At 45.2% G+C, this 22107-nt stretch overlaps 1 protein-coding gene across 1 annotated transcript; it reads right to left on the reverse strand.

Moving 5' to 3' along the window:
* Positions 1–729: 729 nt before the first annotated feature.
* Positions 730–22012, reverse strand: EDF1 (endothelial differentiation related factor 1). Its single transcript, XM_074973637.1, has 5 exons — positions 21876–22012; positions 13822–13873; positions 3872–4032; positions 3161–3254; positions 730–1118 (listed from the first exon to the last, which is right to left on the reverse strand). The coding sequence occupies exons 1-5, from the start codon at positions 21951–21953 to the stop codon at positions 1057–1059; spliced, it is 447 nt and encodes a 148-aa protein (XP_074829738.1). The 5' UTR covers positions 21954–22012; the 3' UTR covers positions 730–1056.
* Between the last annotated feature and the right edge of the window lie 95 nt (positions 22013–22107).

Below are 22107 nucleotides of genomic sequence, written 5' to 3' on the forward strand. Positions count from 1 at the left end.
ATTTCAGGAGAGAAGTGTGCAAATTTCATCAGTAAGTCTCTCTTGCAGTACTATATAGAGGTCATAAGATGCAGTGCTGACCTTACCTAGGCCATTACACTAAGTTACACTGAGCTGTCATCTCTAGCAAGAGTCCTGGCAAGCTCAGAATATTTGCACCCATTTTGGTTAAAAGAAGTTTGTCCAGTTCCATTGGGAACTACTGGCTTGGTACAAGAGAGAATGGTGCTGGGTAGAAGTACTTATTTTTGACTGGCTGGAAGTTTCCTGGTTTAGTCTAAGTCACTTTCTTTGTGATGACCTTGCTCTTTGAACCCACCTCCACTGCACTAGAGTCAACACCATGACTTGTTTCGGATGGTTCAAGGCTGCTTTCCCAGGCCATGCAGAAGAACATCTCACTTCACTGCTTCTGGCAACATCTGACTCCTCCTGTGCTCTCTCTGACTTTAGAACTTCAGTGATTTCCTCCGTGCTCTACGCATTTTCCGTTGTGTGCAGTCCCACACGCTAAACAGGCACTGGGGAGGTGAGCCACCTCCAGACCCAAGAAATGATCACACCAGCCAACTGAAGGGTAACAAACTTTATTATACATCTCTTTAAAACAGGCTGGAAGGAACAAACAAATGTCATTCCAATATAGTGCCCCAAACCCACCCCTTTTCAATATGGATTCTGACCAACCCCCACCTCTCCCAATCCACCCTCCCTTAAAATTGCTCCAATTAAATTATCCTACTTCAGATCACCCCAACTGTCTTATCAATAGCTATTTCTGAACACCAAGACACACTGTTCTGGCAAAATTAGATGCAATATTTATTGGGTTTAGTTTCTTAATCTCCAGAAAGGAGAAAGGAAAAAACAAAATCAGGAAAATCATTTCTTAAGTTTGCCTTTTTACAGAAGGTAGAAATTCTGCAGGTCCCCATCCCCCCCAAGCAAGTCTGAAACCCTCTTGTTCTGCTTGGCAACATGAAGAGAGATTCTGGTGGTTAAAGAGCACCAGCCAGATGAGATCAGTCTGAACAAACTGATTTCGAGGCTTTGTTTTCATTTCCCTTTCGGGCCAGCCTCAAGTGGTTTTCCAATATCCCTTCCACGTAGCTTAAGGCCTGGAATGACACACAAAGGAGACAACTTTCAGCAGTTTGCCTTGAGTCCTGCCTACATACTTGTCACCCTGAACCCTCAAACAGCCCAACAAATGAACTAAGGTGGCTGGAGGGAGGGGAGGGAGGGAAGGGAGAAGTCACCCACTACAAGACAGAGCAAGCACAGAAGAGAGAGGAGGAGAAAGGGAGATTTATTTAAGAAAAAAAATCAGGCTTTATAAATAACTGAAAAGAAACTGAAACAGGTAATTGGAAAAACTGACCCTTGCTCAGGTAACTTACAGGCCATTAGCTGAGTCATTGCCCAAAGAATAATCCTGGGGGTGGGGGGGTGTCACTAGTCTGAGAAGCACCACTCTACTAAGCATCATTGCAAAAGCCATTTCAGATGGTTTTAGCAGTAGATATCCTAGTTCATTACAAATACCTAGAAATTAAGGCTTTGTATAACTAGAAAGGTGGGCACTCAGCCATTAAGGTCAGAAGGGACCATTATGATTGTCTAGTCTGACCTCCTGCACAATGCAGGCCACAGAACTCACCCACCCACTCCTGCAATAAACCTCTCACCTATGTCTGAGCTATTGAAGTCCTCAAACCATGGTTTAAAGACTTCAAGGTGCAGAGAATCCTCCAGCAAGTGACCCATGCCCCATGATGCAGAAGAAGGCGAAAAAACCCCCAGGGCCTCTTCCAATCTGCCTTGGAGGAAAATTCCTTCCCGACCCCAAATATGGTGATCAGCTGAACCCTGAGCATGTGGGCAAGATTCACCAGCCAGATACCCAGGAAAGAATTCTCTGCCACAACTCAGATCCCACCCCATCTAACATCCCATCACAGGCCATTGGGCCTATTTACCATGAATAGTTAAAGATAATTAATTGCCAAAATCATGTTATCCCATCATATCATCTCCTCCATAAACTTATCCCGCTTCCAATGGCACAATGTATTCACTGCAAAATACATGACTTTGGATTTACATAAGGCCTTCAGGTGTCTGCCATCCAAAAAAATCACTATCAGACAGAGCAAGTCCCAGACACTGAACCAATGTGAGTTTTCAATCCTTGCAGAGAGCTGAAAGCTTCGGAGTTCCTGCTTCTAAATCAGCAGAAACAATCTTAACATTAGGATGCAAAGTGACACCCCATAGGTCAGTGGTCTCCAACCTTTTTACACCCAAGATCACGTTTTGAATTTAAGGGCAACCCAGGATCTACCCTGCCTCTTCCCCAAAGCCCCACTCGCTTCATCCCACCTTCTGTCCGTTTCTTGTTCTCCCGCACCCTCACTCACTTTGACTGGGCTAGGGCTGAAGGGTTCGCAGTGTGGGAGGGGGCGCCAGGGCTGGGGCACAGGGTGGTGGCGGCTCTGAGAGGGAGGGCAGAGCTGAGGCTTGGGGTGCAGGAGGGGGGTTTGGAGTGCTGGCTCTAGGAGGGGGCTCCTAGGGCTGGGGTGCAGCCTCCCACCAGACAGCACTTACCTCCAGCAGCTGCCAGTTGGTGGTGTAGCATGGCTGCCGCTAAGGCAGGCTCCCTGCCTACCCAGGCTTGCCACTGCCCCCTGAGGAGGGGCTGGGGGCATGTGGCTCTGCACACTGCCCTTCTCCACAAGCACTGCCCCTGCAGCTCCCACTGGCCACAGCTCCCCATTCCTTGCAGGCAGGAGCAGCGCGCAGAGGGAGACCCCTGCCCCCCCGTCCCTGGGGCCGCACTGGCCGCTTCCAGTGCGGCCCCAGGGGCGGGGGGCCAGGGAAGGCAAGGAGTCTGCCTTAGCAGCAGCCCTGCTACACCACTAGAGATCACGATCGACCAGTCGATCGCGATTGACCGGTTCACTGCCATAGGTGAACCCATGAAACAGCACTGACATCAACCCTGCCAGCATCCAACCGGCAGAGCAAAACATGCTGTTTCCCTAGAGAATTGCTGGGTGCAAACAGAAAGGAGTTAAATGTAGACAATCAAATGACAGCAGCAGCATCCCTCTCCCCCACACTGAAGTGGGTAGATAGCTACTGTGCATCTGACACTCACCGATGGCTCTTTCGATCTTGCCCAGAACCTGGTTGTTGGGGATTGCTCTTCCGCATTCGTAGTCAGCAATAACTTGTGGTTTTTCATTTATTTTCTAAAAAGAAGATGTGCTTTAAACACATCAGTTTAACAAACAGTGAACATTCAGAAACACAAACCCAAGACATCCCATATTACACGAGTGGCTGCATCTTCTCAGAAGTACACCAGGCTTGCAAGAGTGAATTCTGCCTGTCATCACTGGTTTCTTCTATCTGGGTGCTACCATGCTGATAACAGATGTATTGTAAAAAGGTCTGCCTCGCACTCAAGAAATCGGATACAAGAACGATAGTGGAGAGTGTCCACAAGCTACAGCAGTCCAGCAGCATGGCAGATACTTCTGTTTGAAAGTACAGATAGGTTTTCAACACCTTATGTCAGGAATTACTATGCCAGGGCTAAGTCGGTTAAAGAGGAAGCCCTTTTAACTCCAGCCCACAACATAGCTCACAGGTTCCAGATAGAGGTCCCTGGTCCACCACCTGAGCTTCTAGTTAGCCAGTACACTGAAAAGTTTGAGGTCTTCTATTAACCCTTGATGATACCTCCTCACCACGTACCGGTCAGGAGGCTAATTTGACACCATTTACAACCCAGCTCCCTCACACACACAGAGCCTGGCTAAGGAAAAGCAGAAGTAGAGACCAAACGACACTGATAAGCACTCACCGTAGCCAAATCCTTTTGTGTCAGGCCCTTGCTCTGTCGGCCCTGCTGGATTACTTTGCCCACCTCAAGGGGGACTCTGTCATGGTGCAGCTCCTCTGTCTCCCGATCCAGCTTAGCTGTGTTCTTAGTGATAGAATGCTGCTTGTTTTGGCCTGCTGCCCCTAGCATTTAAAACAAAATCAAGAAGAGGCAGTGTCAAAACTGTACTATGGCGAACAAGCACTTTGATGAAAGTCAATCAACTTCCCCAAGCTTTGTAGAATTTTCAGCATTCATCACTCTACCTATTCACGTCACCATTAACTTTATCATACAATCACAGACTTTAAGGTCAGAAGGGACCATTATGATGGTCTAGTCTGACCCCCTGCACAACGCAGGCCACAGAATCTCACCCACCCACTCCTGTAACAAACCTCTCACCTATGTCTGAGCTATTGAAGTCCTCAAATTGTGATTTAAAGACTTTGAGGTGCAGAGAATCCTCCAGCAGGTGACCCGTGCCCCACTCTGCAGAGGAAGGCGAAAAACCCCCAGGGCCTCTGCCAATCTCCCCTGGAGGAAAATTCCTTCTCGACCCCAAATACGGCGATCAGCTAAACCCTGAGCATGTGGGCAAGACTCACCAGCCAGACACCCAGGAAAGAATTCTCTGTAGTAACTCAGATCCCACCCCATCTAACATCCCATCACAGGCCATTGGGCATATCTACCACTAATAGTCGAAGATCAATTAATTGCCAAAATTAGGCTATCCCATCATATCATCCCCTCCATAAACTTATCAAGCTTAGTCTTGAAGCCATATATGTCTTTTGCCCCCACTGCTTCTCTTGGAAGGCAGTTCCAGAACTTCACTCCTCTGATGGTTAGAAACCTTCGTCTAATTTCAAGTCTAAACTTCCTGATGGCCAGTTTATATCCATTTGTTCTTGTGTCCACACTGGCACTGAGCTTAAATAATTCTCCTCCCTCTCTGGTATTTATCCCTCTGATATATTTAGAGAGAACAATCATATCTCCCCTCAGCCTTCTTTTGTTTAGACTAAACAAGCCAAGCTCCTTGAGTCTCCTTTCATAAGACAGGTTTTCCATTCCTAGTAGCCCTTCTCTGTGCCTGTTCCAGTTTGAATTAATCTTTCTTAAAAATGGGAGACCAGAACTGCACACATTATTCCAGATGAGGTCTCACCAGTGCCTTGTATAATGGTACTAACACCTCCTTATCTCTACTAGAAATACCTTGCCTGATGCATCCCAAGACCCCATTAGCTTTTTTTTATGGCCATATCACATTGGTGGCTCATGTGATCAACCAATACTCTGAGGTCCTTCTCCTCCGTTACTTCCAAGTGATGCGTCCCCATTTTATAACAAAAATTCTTGTTATTAATCCCTAATTGCATGGCCTTGCACTTTTCACTATTAAATTTCATCCTATTACTATTACTCCAGTTTACAAGGTCATCCAGATCTTCCTGTATGATATCCTGGTTCTTCTCTGTATTGGCAATACTTCCCAGCTTCGTGTCATCCGCAAACTTTATTAGCACATTCCTGCTTTTTGTGCCAAGGTCAGTAATAAAAAGATTAAATAAGATTGGTCCCAAAACTGATCCCTGATGAACTCCACTAGTAACCTCCTTCCAGCCTGACAGTTCATCTTTCAGTGTGACCCGCTGTAGTCTCCCCTTTAACCAGTTCCTTATCCACCTTTCAATATTCATATTTTTCCCCACCTTTTTCAATTTAGCTAACAATTCTCCATGTGGAACCATATCAAGTGCCTTACTGAAATCGAGGTAGATTAGATCCACTGCATTTCCTTTGTCTAAAAAAAAATCTGTTACCTTCTCAAAGAAGGAGATCAGGTTAGTTTAACACAATCTACCTTTTGTAAAACCATGTTGTATTTTGTCCCAGGTACCATTGACCTCAATGTCCTTAACTACTTTTTCCTTCAAATTTTTTTCCAAGACCTTGCATACTACAGATGTCCAACTAACAGGCCTATAGTTACCTAGATCACTTTTTTCCTTTCTTAAAAATAGGAACTATGTTAGCAATTCTCCAGTCATATGGTACAACCCCTGAGTTTACAGATTCATTACAAATTTTTGCAAATGACCTTGCAATTTCATGTGACAGTTCCTTTAATATTCTTGGATGAAGATTATCTGGGCCCCTGGATTTAGCCCCATTAAGTTGTTCAAGTTTGGCTTCTACCTCGGATGTGGTAATATCTACCTCCATTTCCCCATTCCCATTTGTCGTCCTACCATTATCCCTAAGCTCCTCATTAGTCTCATTCAATACTTTGCCTCAGTCTTTGTTTAGATATTGGGCCATGCCTAGATTATCCTTAACCTCCACTCCATCCTCAGTGTTTAGCAGTCCCACTTCTTTGTTTTCTTATTTATATGGCTATAGAACTTTTTACTATTGGTTTTAATTCCCTTTGCAAGGTCCAACTCTACATGGCTTTTGGCCTTTCTCACTTTATTCCTACACATACTGACCTCAGTAAGGTAGCTTTCCTTGCTAATCCCTCCCATCTTCCACTCCTTGTAGGCTGCTTTTTCTTAATCACCTCTCTGAGATGCATGCTCATCCAGCTTGGTCTACAACTCCTGCCTATGAATTTTTTCCCCTTTCTTCGGATGCAGGCTTCCGATAGCTTCTGCAGCTGTGACTTGAAGCAATCCCAGGCCTCCTCCGCCTTTAGATCCACAAATTCTTCAGTCCAATCCACTTCCCTAACTAATTTCCTTAATTTTTTTAAGTTAGCTCTTTTGAAATAAAAAAGCCTAGTCGCAGATCTATTTTTTGTTTATCCTTCCATTTAGTTTGAACTGAATTAGCTCATGATCGCTCGAACCAAGGCTGTCCCCTACAACCATTTCTTCTAGGAGGTCCTCGCTACTCACCAAAACCAAATCTAAAATGGCATCCCCTCTAGTCGGTTCAGCAACTACTTGGTGAAGGAATCCATCAGCTATCGCATCCAGGAAAATCTGAGCCCTATTATTATTATTAGCACTTGTCCTCCAGTCTATATCTGGGAAGTTAAAGTCTCCCATGATCACACAATTCCCATTAGTATTTACTTCATTAAAAACCTTAAAGAGGTCTATCCATATCCAGATCGGATCCCGGCAGCCTGTAGCACACCCCAAGTACTATCCCAGGGCAGGCTCCAGTAACTTTCTTCCCCAATGTGATTTTTGCCCAGACAGACACTGTCTTATCCATTCCATCGCTTCTTATTTCTTTACATTCTACCTCATCATTGATATAAATGCTACTCCACCACCTTTACCTTTATTTCTGTCTTTCCTAAACAGCACATACCCTTCAATAGCTGTAGTCCAGTCATGACTACTATTCCACCATGTTTCTGTTATCTCTATAATATCTGGTTTCATTTCCTGCACCAGTAGCTCTAGTTCCTCCATTTTGTTACCTAGGCTCCTCGCATTGGTGTACAAACATCTTAATTTTTACTATTTGGCCTCACTCACATTCTTTATCCGATTAGGCATGGTCATTCTACCGCCAGTATCACCTATTAGACTGGTATGTACACTATCCTTCCTCCTTATGTCCATTCTCCCACCCACAGCTGTATCTTTTCTTACTTCATTTTCTTCCGTCTCAATGTTAAAATCCGGTGTAGAGGTTACCTGGACATCTCCCAACCATCTCCCCCAGATTCCATCAGTTCCACTGATGCTGAAGTTACCATAGAATCACTCTTCAGAACCTAAGCTTTTAATTAAAAAAATTCAGCACTGATGATTGCAAAGAAAACCTTCCAAACAAAACTTAAGTGTAACTGAGGCAACGCAGACTGCCTGAAATAATACTTGAGACAGGGGTAAACTGCTTTATTAATCTTAATTGGCTGGACTCTGAAACCTAATGACAACAATCTAAACTATGCTGCTGGCCATTTTACCAGAAACCCTGTTAATGTTTTAACCCGCAACCCTCTACCCCAGCTGCCAAGCACTCCAAGCTCCCCTGCCACTCCCACCACAACTTGTATGATGGAATTGTACAGTGCAGTCTGTGGCATGTTGAAAACTGAAAATTTAGGGCCAGAATAAAATGTAATGCACTACCAAAACACAAAGACTACTGGCTTATTGGTTTTCATATTTCAGTTTAAAATATTAAGTTGACTTTGAATTGCTATAGAACTTCCAGTCTACCACATAATTTAAGTCTAGTTCACTGTGGAGTATGAAGGGCCTTCAAGCTGTTACTCAATAAAATGTACATGGACCAAGAAAAAGTTAAAGTACACTCATTTGAGGGAAGGTAGCTAAGTACCCAAATACTCTCACAATTCATATTTGAGTACACATGCATAAAATATTACACTGCATAATCAAGCAACAAAGCTAATTCCATCCAAACCTCAGCCTATACACCTGAAAAATCTATACTCACTAGATTAGAAATATTTCCAGTTTTGACTTTCTGTAGAACTAATTTTCATTTGTGGTCAAGGATTTCAGGAATTTCTATTGTCAGATGGATGGTTAAGGCTGTTTTTCAAACATGCAGAATTACCTTCCTCTTGTGCATGCATTTGCCAACCAAATGGTGTAGGAAGTATAAGGGTATTCCAAACATTGTTACCTTTCCCTCAACAGTGCACTTTAATCGTTAAAAAAAGCTCTAACGCATTTCAAACCAACATTCCTTGATATACATTTTAATTTCAAAGTGACCTGCAAATAATATAAATTGGGCTTATATCCTTTTTGCTTATAATGTATATAGACTAAGGTCAGACGGGACCATCATGATCATCTAGTCCAGGGTTTCTCAACCTCTTTTGTTCAGAGCCACGCCCACCCCACCCCCCCAACATATTACAAAAAAAACACAGCCCACAACTGCTTTTCCTGCGTATCCAGTAGATTAAAAACCAGGGCCAGTGTTATGGGGTACCAAGCAGGGCAACCGTTCAGGCCCCATGCCACAGAGGGCCCCATGAAGTTAAGTTGCTCAGGCTTTGGCTTTAGCCCTGGGCAGTGAGGCTCAGGCTTTGGGTTCAGCCCTGGGCCCCAGAGAATTTAATGCTGGCTCTTTGGTTTATTTTGGCAGACCCCCTGAAATCTGCTCATGGCTCCGCAGGGGGCCCTGGACAAGAACCACTGATCTAGTCTGACCTCCTGCACCCACTCCTAGAAATAGACCCCCAAGCTCTGGCTGAGTTGCTGAAGTCCTCAAATCATGGTTTAAAAGACTTCAAGTTACAGAGAATCCACCATTTACACTAGTTTAAACCTGCAGGCAACCAGTGCCACATGCTGCAGAGGAAGGCAAAAAACAAACAAACAAACAAAAACCCACAGCATTTCTGCCAATCTGACCCCAGGGGAAAATTCCGACCCCAAATATGGTGATCAGTTAGATCCTGAGCATGTGGGTAAGACCCCCAGGCAGATACCCAGGAAAAAAATTCTCTGTAGTAACTCAGAGCTCTCCCCATCTAGTGTCTCATTTCCAGACATTGGGGTTTTTTGCTATTGGCAGTCATCAATGGACCATATGCCATTGTAGATAGCCGCATCATACCATCCCCTCCATAAATTTATCAAGCTCAGGTCTTGAAGTCAGTTAGGTTTTTTTGCCCCCACCGCTCCCCTTAGAAGGCTGTTCCAGAACTTCATTCCTCTCCTCTGATGGTTAGAAACCTTCATTTAATTTCAAGGCTAACCTTGTTCATGGCCAGTTTATATCCATTTGTTCTTGTGACTCCACGGGTGCTTAACTTAAATAAGTCTTCCCCCTCCTTGGTATTTATCCCTCTGATGTATTTATACCTTTTGGTTAGGCTAAACAAGACAAGCTCTTTGAGTCTCCTCTCATAAGGTAGATTTTCTATTCCTTGGATCATCCTAGTAGCCATCCTCTGCACCTGTTCCAGTTTGAATTCATCTTTCTTAAACATGGGAGACCAGAACTGCACACAGTACTCCAGATGAGAGCTCAGCAGTGCCTTGTATAATGGTACTAATACTTCCCTGTCTCTACTGGAAATACCTCCCCCAATGCATTTTAGGACAGCATTAACCTTTTTCACAGCTGCATTACATTGGCAGCTCATAGTCATCCTATGATCAGCCAATACACCCAGGTCTCTCTCCTCTTCTGTCACTTCCAACTGATAAGTCCCCAGCAGATAGGGACTAACAACAAGATTTTTTGCTAAGTGCATGACCTTGCACTACTAAATTTCATCCTATTTCTATTACTCCAGTTTACAAGGTCATCCAGATCTTCACATGTGATAGTCTGGTCCTCCTCCATACTGGCAATACCTCCCAACTGTGTGTCCTCTGCAAGTGTCATTAGCGTACTCCCACTTGTTGTGCTAAGATATAAGAGACTGAAAGGTTTTTGTTCTATTTATTTATTTTTTTATTTTTTTAAAGGGATCAGTGTCAACTCCTGCTTCCCCTGGTTTTACTGCAGGACCCACTGAAGGTCTCAGAGGATGTACTGTTAGTTCTCTCTGAATAACCCAAGAGGTGAGGGTGTTGACTCTTGAACAAAGATGTTCCTTCCCCAAAATGTTAACTACAGATAATTCAGCATTAGCAACAACAACAAAAAAAAAAAAAAATCCACAAAGTTTTAAACAACCTGAATAAAAATCCCTCCCCCTCCAAGTTTTCACTCTTTTGGCTGTTGGCAGTTCATTAGATTTCCAGTTATCACAGACTCTCTCAAGCTGTAAGAGACCTTAATTTCTAACATCACACACAGAAAAACTTTGAAAAGCAAGAAGAGCACAGTACTTTTGCCTCTGTACCTGATTATTAGTGATAGACAAAACTCTTAACTTTAACGTTTTTGGTTATGTTTCCTTGTTTATTTAGAAGGGACAATGTAGAGCCTTGGAGTCAGGTGCAGTGTTGGGGGGGCTATAGTCACCCCTCCCAGCACAAAGGTCAAAGGCGCTGAAGCCGAGCCAGGGCTAGAGCTGCCTGCTCCCCAGCGCAGGCCCCCCCAGCAGGGGGCAGGCGGCTGGGTGCAGCATGTCCCTAGGGTGGCTGCCTGTGCAGCTGCAGCCCTGCCAGCCAGTAGCAGCGCAGGGATGGGACGAGCAGGCCATGTGGGGGAAATAAGCTGGCATGTGGGCTCAGAGAGTGGGGCGGTGGGAGCCTCTCTGGGCAGGGAGCTGGCAGGTGACAAGGGGAATGAGGGGAGGGGAGTGATTGGAGCTGTCTTGCCTGGACTGAACTCACTCCAAACATCAACATCCTTGTGCAGCACATGACCTGTCACTTTCCCCACTGATAGTGAGTACTATTATATATTAATCATCCATATTTTATTTTAAATTTGTATTGCCCTATAACATTTCATTCTCGGTAGTGATACTGAAGTTAACACAGATATTTCACAGTGATTATTCATGTTAACATGCTTAATACATGTGTGCGGGTGTGTTTTGTTAAATGACAGACTTGAATCATAAAGCTAAGATAAAGAGTTCATGTGTACGAACTGTTTTCTTTCAAACTCTGATACGAATATTAAATAAGCCACAAAAGGCTTGAAAGTTTCAAATATGGTTTTATATATGCCTACAATAATTTTATTTTACAAAAGCAAAGTTAATACTCTTCATAAACTCAAAACAGATTCAAAACAAAACAGTTTTCTCTAAGTGTTTTAATGCTAACATTTACATCTATTTTATTTATGTACTTTTTCAAAGTCTCAGATGTAATTTATTACATCTTTCTCGGAGGTTATTTTTAGGTTATACAGTGGTTTGATTTCATTTAACAGTATAAGCAATATGCCCTGGGTATATTATTAATGCACAGCATTGTATGCGTTTGTTGAACGGGTGCACTTGCTTTGTGAAAAATGTTTTTCTGGAGTCCGGACTTTGACTGTACCTTGGCCAAGAAATTTAGACCTTGACCAAAAAAAAAAAAAAAAAATTATTAGACTATCCTGGATCCCCCTTCTCCTTTATTTCCACTTAAATTTATATTTGCTTTCAAGTCTGATCATTACATATAGCAAATTTTATTAGAAGAGGGTACTTTAATGAGCTAGAGATGTGTTTTATCCTTTTCTGGATTACATTATTACAATCAACATCTAGAAAGGAAATGCACAAATTTAAAAATCAACATTCACCATTCTTAACTTCTCCCCATTGTTTTCTTAAACTTTCCCTATTATCCTTAACTATCGAAGCACATATATTATGTATTGTCAGAGCCTGACCTGAGACCTCTGCAAAACGAAGAAGACTGAAGGACTGTTGAGAGTTTAGAGGTCTTAAATATTCGTTATTTTCTCTAAGGTTTTTAGGGGCAAAACCACAAAGTATAGACAGAATAGTACCATTACACTGTATTATGTAAATACATGTTTACACTTCAAGAACTTTAAATAGTCAAGTTGTCAACATAATAGACTGCAAGAGTTCCAAGATCTGTAATGATTTAATTCATAATTAAAAACTAGTGCAATAGCTGTTTTTATATATATCTCACTTCTTGTATTTTGAAAGAGTGAATTTATGGAAATATGTATTATTTTAGCAACACTGCATAACAGTGTTGCTATGGTTAAAGATGCTGCAACAGTTCTATTTTACATATATCAGCCACTAGGATCTTATCTTTTAGATATTTGCTCCGAGCTGCATTTTTGGATTAAAGAATTTTAGCCAAAATTATATTTTTGGTAGTTTTCCAAAAAAGGCTTTATCTGTTTTTAGAGTTTTGTAAATGCAATACACATAAATGAATTCATTTATGTAAAAAGCAAGTATTTTTTAAAAAGATACAGAGCTCAATTCTCATTTACACCAAGTCCTTTTTACATAATTCAATAAGCATAAAGAGGCCTTGATTTAGGAGTAAATGATGTTTATACCCACTGTAAGGGCCCACTTTACACAATCAGAGCAGTGTAAAAGCACAGGTGCCAACACCATGGGTGTTCTGGGGGGAGGGGAAGACTGTCCTGCTGATCAGCAACTCCTCCTCCCTCCCAGCACCTCCAACCCACCACCAATCAGCTGTTTGGCAGCCAGTGGGATTAAGGTGAATCACTCAGGATGCAAACACCTCTAGAGAGGTATCACCCCTGGGGGAGGTTGGCATATAATGGTTCAAACTGGGTTTTCCAGAGACCAACAGACAATGAAAAGGTTTTTTGCATAAAAAAAACCCCAGAGATTAAACTGACACATGGGTCTTTTTTCTAATTCAGCAAATGGCCACGACCTTCTGTTTGAGAGAGAGGACGGGAGGTTGGATATTAGGAAAACCTTTTTCACTAGGAGGGTGGTGAAACACTGGAATACGTTACCTAGGGAGGTGGTGGAATCTCCTTCCTTTGAGGTTTTTAAGGTTAGGCTTGACAAAGCCCTGGCTGGGATGATTTAGTTGGGAATTGGTCCTGCTTTGAGCAGGGGGTTGGACTAGATGACCTCCTGAGGTCCCTTCCAACCCTGATATTCTATGAGGGAAACCCTTGCAGAAGGGTTGGAAAGACTTTGGCTTATTAGGACCACCTAGGATGAACGGGTGACCTTTGGTAAGCTTTTACCATGCATATGGGAACTTTTATTTGTTTAATATGTTCCCTACAATTAAATGCAATTTGCTTTGTAACTAGCACACACTGTTGTAACCCCTGGAGAAAGTTTAAAAAGTGCTGGGGAAAATCACAGAGGTGCTGCAAAAACCCTAAGTCCCCAGTCTGGAGGAAGAGAGATAAGGTCCCTGTCTGAGAGACGCAAGGGCTGGGACCCTGAATTCTGAAGTGGGTACCCTTGAGGAACGCTGGGGTACGTGTGTACAGTTAACCCTAAAACTGTGACAGGGGTAACTATGAAGTTAAAGGAAAACATGAAACTGGCCTTCCCTACCCACCCCCGAGACAGAAATACCTACATTTCTTGGAGGTCTCTACATCTTCTCCTCTTCTCTGAGCTGCTAAGATTGCCTAGAAATAAGAAATTTAACTTTATCAAGATTAGTTCCATTAACATAAGGCACAGACCTCTATTTAAACACTTTAACAAAGAATGATTTATCATCCTCAAACAGCCAAGCTGCTAGCAAAAAAAACACAAAAAAACACCTCCCTGAGCATGTATCCAGGCAACCGCAACGACTTTGCTACAAGAGGAGAGGAAAGGAAGTAGCCTGCTTTGGCAGTTGGGTAGGAGATTTATTAGTTCTGAGAAATACATTGGAAGAACTCTCCATATTAATAGAGACATTTTGGATGTCCTGGAGAAAAAAATTGTTATGTGGATTTTAATCTTCCTTCACTCAGTTTGAGAAAGAAACATTGCTTTATAGTCCCTATTATCGAGAAAGCAATGTAAAATGGGCTAGGATAATGTCTAGAGGTGTGTCTAGACTGCAATTTAAGTCCCAGGTTTGAACTCAGGCTCAAGCCTAATCCACCATCTACACATAAATCGTGAAAACCCAGGGTAGGGGTGCAATTTCAGACCGGGGGAGTGGGGGAACACAGCAACTTTACCCATGATTCAAGGGGCTACTTAAGGCACCTGATAACTTAGGCCTGGTCTACACTACAAAGTTAGGTCGACATAAGCCGCGTTAGGTCAATTTAATAACTTATGTGTCTATACTGCTGAGTCCCCTTCCGCTGACCTCAAGGGTCTATAAAGTCAACTTTTGTACTCCACCTCCATGAGAGGCACAGCGCTTGCTTCGACATCCAAGGGTTGACATGGGGATAGTGTAGACACAGTTGTGTCATTTGAATGAACTGGCCTCCAGGAGGTGTCCCACAGTGCTCTGCTTTGACCGCTCTGGAGAGCGCTTTCAACTCCACTGCACATCAGCCAGGTACACAGGAAACAGTCGCCCCCCTGTTAAAGCCCTGGAAACTTTTGAATTTTCACTTCCTGTTTGATCAGCATGGAGAGCTCGTCAGCATAGCTGACATGGATGCTCAAGGCCGCAAATGTGCTCCAGCATGGAGTACACAGGAGGTGCTGGATCTTATTGCTGTGTGGGGAGAAGAGTCTGCAGGCAGAGCTCCGATCCAGCAGAAGAAATGCTGACATCTTTGCCAAAATCACACAGGGCATTGGGGAAAAGGGCTACAACACGGACACACAGAAGTGCGACATGAAAATAAAGGCGCTTCAGCAAGCATACCAGAAGATAAAGGGAGGCAAACAGTCACTCTGGTTCTGAGCCACAGACATGCCACTTCTATGAGGAGCTGCATGTGATTCTTGGCAGCAACCCCACCACTACCCCAAAATGCTCCATGGATACCTCCCAGGAGCCCCGGGCAACCTCAAGCAACAACGAGGACATTGTTGATGAGGAAGAGGAGGAGAATGCGAGGCAGGCAAGCGAAGGATCCATTCTCCCCCAACAGCCAAGAACCCTTTTTAAACTCTGGAGCACATCCCCGCACAGGACCAATTGCCGGCAGAGCATGATGCCCGGGAAGGCACCTCTGGTGAGTCCACATTTCCAATCAAACTGTCGGGGTCACATGCTATTGTTTTTAATGTTGAATCTGAAGAACAAAGGAGGTGTCGTGAGTATCGGTGACCACTCCAGCTACGCAGAGGGAGCTCTCCAAAAGACTGTTTATGTACACGGAGATGGCCCTGGAATCCTTCTTTGAGATCTCTAGGAAGCTTTCATGGAGGTACTCTGCAATCCTTTGCAGAAGGTTTCTGGGAAGGGCTGCCTTATTTCGTCCACCATGGTAGGACACTTTCCCACGCCACTCCAGTATTAACTCTGCTGGCATCACTGGGGCACACAGCATTGCAGCATAAGGACCAGGTCTGTACCCAGACGCTTGCAGCATTTGCTCCCTTTCCACCTCCGTTACCCTCAGGAGAGTGATATTATATGTGGTCACTTAGGGGAAACGGGGGGAGTATTAAATGCTAGCCCTTAAACCACAAGCAATTTGACAAGTAATCCACCCCATTTGGTGAATTCTCGGTCACAGAACCACACTTTCCCAAGTGTGCCCTGGTTGTGGTTGGAAGGGATCACCGCATATTGCAACCAGCACTTAAAAATGGGGAGGCGGATGTTTCCCGTTTGTCTCCTTTCCCCCTGCCCCCAACCCAGTGCCACTTTTGTAACAACCAAACTATTTGCAGAGCTTGACACTGGTGCCTGTCCTCAAGCAACATCAAGGTTGCTAGGGGAAAAGGGGCCTTTTCTCAAGTTCCAACCTGTGATCCCAAGAATGTGCCGCAGCTTTTGTGAAGACAAGACCTCTCACCCATGCCTCGTGGACTACACACCATGGCTGGAGCAGCAAACCAACTCCTGCAATAGCCAGTGGTTGCGATTACGTTGTGGCTTGCAGGGAAGTGCATTGAGGGATGTTTCTTTTATAAAAAGAATTAACCTTGCACCAGAAACAATGCATGCACTGTCAATGCTACCTTTATGCTTTGTATTCTTTACAGCTGAAACCTGTCCATCGGCACATCCTCCACACTGGGACAGAGACTTTCCCAGATTAGAAGGCAGAAAAAGACTACTTGGGAGGACATGTTCAACGAATTAATGCGCGCCTCCGAGAGTGACAAGACAGAGCTCAGAGCATGGAGGATTACACTGCGTGACAGCCTGCATAAGGACAGCATGTAGGGAACAACAGCGTGCCACCGAGGAAGAGATGCTGTGGATTATGAAGGAACGAACAGACATAGGGGGAGGGATAGCTCAGTGGTTTAAGCATTGGCCTACTAAACCCAGGGTTTTGAGTTCAATCCTTGAGGGGGCCATTTAGGGATCTGGGGCAAAAATTGGTCCTGCTTTGAGCAGGGGGTTGGACTAGATGATCTCCTGAGGTCCCTTCCAACCCGGATATTCTAATGATTCTATGTTAAGGCGTCCGATTGAGGTTCAAGAAAGGCAGCTGGATGCTTGAATCCCTCTGGAGCCATTGCTGAACCTGCTGCCATCATCACCCAGTTCTACATCCTCCCCACCCCCCACAAACATCCGGGGGGGGGGGGAGGAGCACTCAATACCAGGGGAGGGTACAAGGACCAGAAGGCGCCCGTTCCCACACCTTTGATGGTTATTGTAGTGCATCTGTAAGCAAGCTTTCCTTGTTCCCGCCCCCACAGTATCAGCAGCCCTTTTGCCCCAAGTTATCTTACTTTTCTTTGCTGTCTGTGTGTTTGTGACCATAATAAAACTTTACAGATTGAAGAGCCTTTTCTCCTCATTCATCAGTACACTGTGTTTAGTGGGGGTGGAGTTTAAAGGGGAGAAAATGCAATGAAGGGAACAGCTTGGTAAGGAACAACACACACGTGTTCCATCTACAGTCCCACAGCAGTTAGGGAACCGCATAGTGGCAAAACCATCCACTATGCCCTGCATGTTGCCCTGAGTCACTATCCTTCGTAGCAGAAGTCTATTGATTGCCCTGGAAACTTGGATCACAGCAGACCCCACGGTAGATTTACCCACTCCAAATTGATTCCCCACTGATCGGTAGCAGTCTGACATTGCAAGCTTCCAGAGAGCTATCGCCACTCGCTTCTCAACTGTCAGAGCAGCTCTCATTTTACTACTGCTGCGCTTTAGGGCTGGGGAAAGCTCCTCACACAGTTCCATGAAAGTGGCCTTACGCATTCGAAAGTTCTGCGGCCACTGCTCGTCATCCCATAGCTGCATAACTATGCAGTCCCACCAGTCAGTGCTTGTTTCCTGGGCCCAGAAGCGGTGTTCCACCATGTCAAGGTGATGCGTGACTGTTGCCAGCATCTGCGAATTGCTCCGGTCCATGGCTTCCAGCAGGGCTGCTTGCGTGGCATCACATTGTTCCTGCTTCGGCTGAGTATATACTGCAGGATAAGACATGAGGTGTTTGTAATGCTCACAACAACAGTGTACAGCTGATCAAAGTCCACGCTTGCTGTGCTATGGCGTCTGCGCGGGTAACCCAGGCTTAGGAAAAAAGGCGCGAAAAAGGCTTGGTTTCTTTGCTGTGGATTTCAGGGTGAGAGGGAGGTAAGTGCATCATGGGAGGCTAACGCCATGTTATAACCACCCGCGCAAATGTTTTGGTCCCATGAGGCATCGTAAGCCCAACCCAAAATTCCACTCGGCTCCATGCACTCAACCATAGTGCAGCGCTCTGTGCATTGATGCAAGCCCTCCTAGGGAGGATGCACTCCACCGACACTATGAGCATAGTGGGGACACACAAGATCAACTTGCTTAAATCGGCGGATCAATGTTGATTAACACAAAATTGACTTAACTTTGTAGTGTAAATATACCCTTAGAAATTAGCTGATACATACAGTACTCCTAATTACTATATAAAGAAAAAATATACAAACCCCAATTAAAGCCATTGTTCTAAATTTACACATAAATTTAAAATATCAGGAGACAATACAACAAGATATTCCCAATCCCAAGCCTTGAGGTATCAATTGTGGAGCCTTACAAGGTATCAGAAACACACGTCTGATACTTTATACACTACCTTTAGTAGAGATAAATACAAATAAAATAGGTTTCCTTTCTCTAACAGATGTTCTGTGTTACTGCCACTATCTACTCTATTTTAGTCAATTGTTTTCACACTACTAAAAATGTATTTAATTTTAACATGCGATTACTTTTTTCCTCTTATTAAGAATGGGAAATTTTTCTAATTATTTTGGCATTTATATTTACTGATCACAATCACGTATCTGACTCACTAACATTTGACTCCATCACTGCTATTAGTATCAGACTTGGAACCGCATTTGTTTTCCTATGAATTTTAAGTTATTTTACAGATATAACTAAAAATACTATTTGAAAATAAATAACCTTCATCTGTAGTGTGTCTGAAGTTATGCGTTTAGCTAATTTTTTTTAAACTGGCATTGCTAAGGTGAGTACAAGCTAAATTTACATTCAAGAAGGATCACATTACTTGATTGTATCACTTTAATCAATGATTGACAAAGCTCAACATGGTCAGTAATAATGATAATTACTCCAGTCAGGACCAGTTAGGCATTTTAGAATTCACTACTCAAAGAATTAAATTTAAGCATAAGAAAGAAACGATGAAATAGACAGAACCAGTCAAAAAAACTAAAATAAGCACTGTAGTTCTTAAAGAACTTTGAAAGAAAAAAAAAAACCCAGAGACTAGATGTGCATTTCGATGGGAAGTACCAAGTAGTAACAGCACCACCACTAGTGTGTGAGGGAGATTAAGTGTGAGCCTGAGTGAGTGTGTCAGCACACCAAGCACTTTTTCAGTATAGCAGCAGCTGAAGCACCAACTCCTGAGCCAGAGGCAGCAGCACAGACAGGCCCTGTCCTCTCACCCAGCGTAGTGAGACCAGACACGTGGGGGAGCAGCTTGGCCAGCACCGGCCGCAGTGGAAGACAAAGTGGGAGAGGAGGGGCGGCATCTCCCGCCCTGCTGCAAACTGCACCCAAATGTGGTATGAAGCTTGGGGGGAGGACAGGTGCTCCTTTGACCCACGGCTCTGACCTAGAGTCTCTGTGTATAAACTTGCCAGAAAAAAACAAACTGTTTCAAGTCATACACTGAAATGCTCTTTTATGACTTCTCACGGTTGGATAAGAGATTGTTTCCATACCTAGCTAACTTATCCACTTGCTCTCCTAAAATAATTAGACTATAGATGAGTCTGGTGGCATCTTAAAGACCAATAGATTTCTTTGGGCATAAGCTTTCATGCATAAAACCCCCACTTTTTCAGATGCATGGAGATGCATAAAACTGTTAGTCTTTAAAGTGCCATCGGACTCCTCATTGTTTTTGTGGACACAGACTAACGCAGCTACCCCCTGATACGTAGACTATAGATCAGGGCCAGCTCCAGGCACCAGCTTTCCAAGCAGGTGCTTGGGGTGGCAATTAGAACGGGGCGGCAGTCCATGTCCCGTGGCAGCAATTCGGCAGCCGCTCTGCCACTGTTGTGGCGGTGGCAATTTGGCGGCGGCTGCTTGGGGCAGCAAAATTGCTAGAGCTGCCCCTGCTATAGATGGTTATTTTTTAAGTAGCCAGTAAACAAAATGCAGCACTAACCATTAGTATTATTAAACACAAACTCAAACTAAGTACAAGTTAATGGAGAAAAGTACTTATGCTCCAGTTTCACCTTGGAACTTTTAGAGTTACCTAGGAACAAAACAGATGATAGGCAAAGGTCACAGAATTTGGTATTCAGCTGCTGTACCATGAGGGGCAAAAGGATCAAGGTGACAGATGATTAGGAAACAGCTAAGAGATTGATACCATACAGGTTTTTTGTACAACTGTTCACAGATGGACTGTTTTCAGTTAGGAATTCTGTGTTCATTTTTATTGCCACCCAACAGTAGTTGCACCAAACAGCTACATGACTTTGTTTTCAGGCAATGAACCCACATGTGAAATAAGTAATATGAACTTGGGAAGTTTGCAGCTTCTTCTTCCCAAAGCTGTTGTCCAGTCACAAAAATTCTTAAAAGTGAAATAAACCATAGGAGAACTGCAGTACTAGATGTGTGTCAAAGGCTCCTTCCTTTGGGGTTGGGGCAGGACATATACTCCAAGTAGTTTATACTTGTTTCGGCTCCACCCCATCATGTTGCATCAGCCAGCTTATTTGATGCACAGCAGTTTTGAAATATTATTTTTAATATACAGTAAGTTATCTGTTCTCTATCTTTAATGGGGGTAAGACCTTTGAAAGCCACTGAATGTCCGAACGCACACAAGAACAAGCCAATGCAACACTGGAGGAGCTTAAGAGAGAGAGATTAATTTTTAGAATCTGTGCCAAATGCCCCTCTCAGCCTGGTTAGCAGGGTCATATATGGAAAGAGGAACTACATTATCTGCAATTCTGTATTTCCAGCTGTATTCCATCTTATTCCTACTAGAAGTTGCAATCCAAGGTGCAACATTATATCTTGCCAAGTCAGTGCTTTTGCTGGATAAGAGTGAAGCCTCAGTGTCAATTCTGTCTTTTCAGCAAAAGACATGGAAAGCACCAAGATGTCACACGAGAGAACAGCAGCCATTTGTCACTGTACAATAATCTAGGTGAATTAATCTTACTGCACGGACACCAAGTTATTAGAAAAAAGCCACCCTACACGTGCCAGCACTGGAACAAACCAAGCCAGACAAAACCCCCTTTTCTATGTCACACTCCTTCCAGCCGTGCTGCGGCCGAGCAGTGACCGGATTCTGCGTTGGGACCGTTTACTGGAGCGGGGGTCTCAACCTCTCTCTTTCTGAGCCCCCCCAACAGGCTATACAAACTCCACGGCCCCCCTGCGCCCCCACACCCGGTTTTCTGCGGATACAAGCCAGGGCTGGCGTTAGGAGGTAGCCAGCAGGGCAACTGCCCAGGGCCCCTGGGCTCGGGGGCACCATGAAGCTAAGCTGCTCAGGCTTCAGCCCCAGGTGGCTGGGCGCGGGGCCCCGGTGGGGAGCACCCCGTCCAGCACGGCTATGCCCTCAGCAAAAGGCCCCCGCCAGCAGGAAATCTCCAGCCCGCTCCCAGGAGGGGTTGTGGGTGGCGAGCAAGGCAAGGACCCCAGCGAGCGTTTCTCGGCGCGCAGCAGGGCGCCCCACTTCCAGCCACCCGCACAAGCCCGCGCAGAGAGCAGCGGTGCGGGTCCCGCAGCCCCGGGCCCCGCAGCCAGAGCGCGCCGAGCCCGTCCCGCAAACAGCCCCCGAGCGCGAGCGGGGCGCGGCGGCCGCCCGGGCCCGGCCGGTGAGCCCCGCCCCGCCGAGCGCACGGCAGCGGGTGCGGGGAGCCGGGCCCGCCCCGCCCTCCTCCCCCGCGGGCTCAGCCAGCGCCTGAGGGGACCCGGCCCGGCCCGGCCCGGCCCGCACCCAGGGAGGGGCCGCGGCTGCCGGGGGGGGCGGGCCGGGCCGACGGGACCCGCTCGGACAGCCCCGGCCCGGGCTCCGGGCACCCCCTGACCTGCTTGGACTTGGCCTGGGCCGCGCTCGGCCCCTTCTTGCGCAGCACCGTGACCGTGTCCCAGTCGCTCTCCGCCATGGCACCGACCGACTCCGCCCGCAGCGCAGCGCAGCCTCCTCCTGCACCCTCCAGCCCGCCGCTCATAGGGCGACCTGCCTGTCACTCCTCAAGTAGACTTGCACTGATTGGATGAGAGAGGGAGTCCCGAACCGGAACGGCTGTGCCGACGATC

The sequence above is a fragment of the Natator depressus genome, chromosome 16, assembly GCF_965152275.1.
Source record: "Natator depressus isolate rNatDep1 chromosome 16, rNatDep2.hap1, whole genome shotgun sequence".
Lineage (NCBI taxonomy): Eukaryota > Metazoa > Chordata > Testudines > Cheloniidae > Natator > Natator depressus.

Coding starts and splice junctions, on each gene's coding strand:
- EDF1 (XM_074973637.1), bottom strand. CDS start 21,953: ATGGCGGAGAGCGACTGGGACACGGTCACGGTGCTGCGCAAGAAGGGG. Junction 4,033..13,821: donor TGTAGAGACCTCCAAGAAAT/GTAGGTATTTCT, acceptor TTTAAATGCTAG/GGGCAGCAGGCCAAAACAAG. Junction 3,255..3,871: donor CACAAAAGGATTTGGCTACG/GTGAGTGCTTAT, acceptor TCTTCTTTTTAG/AAAATAAATGAAAAACCACA.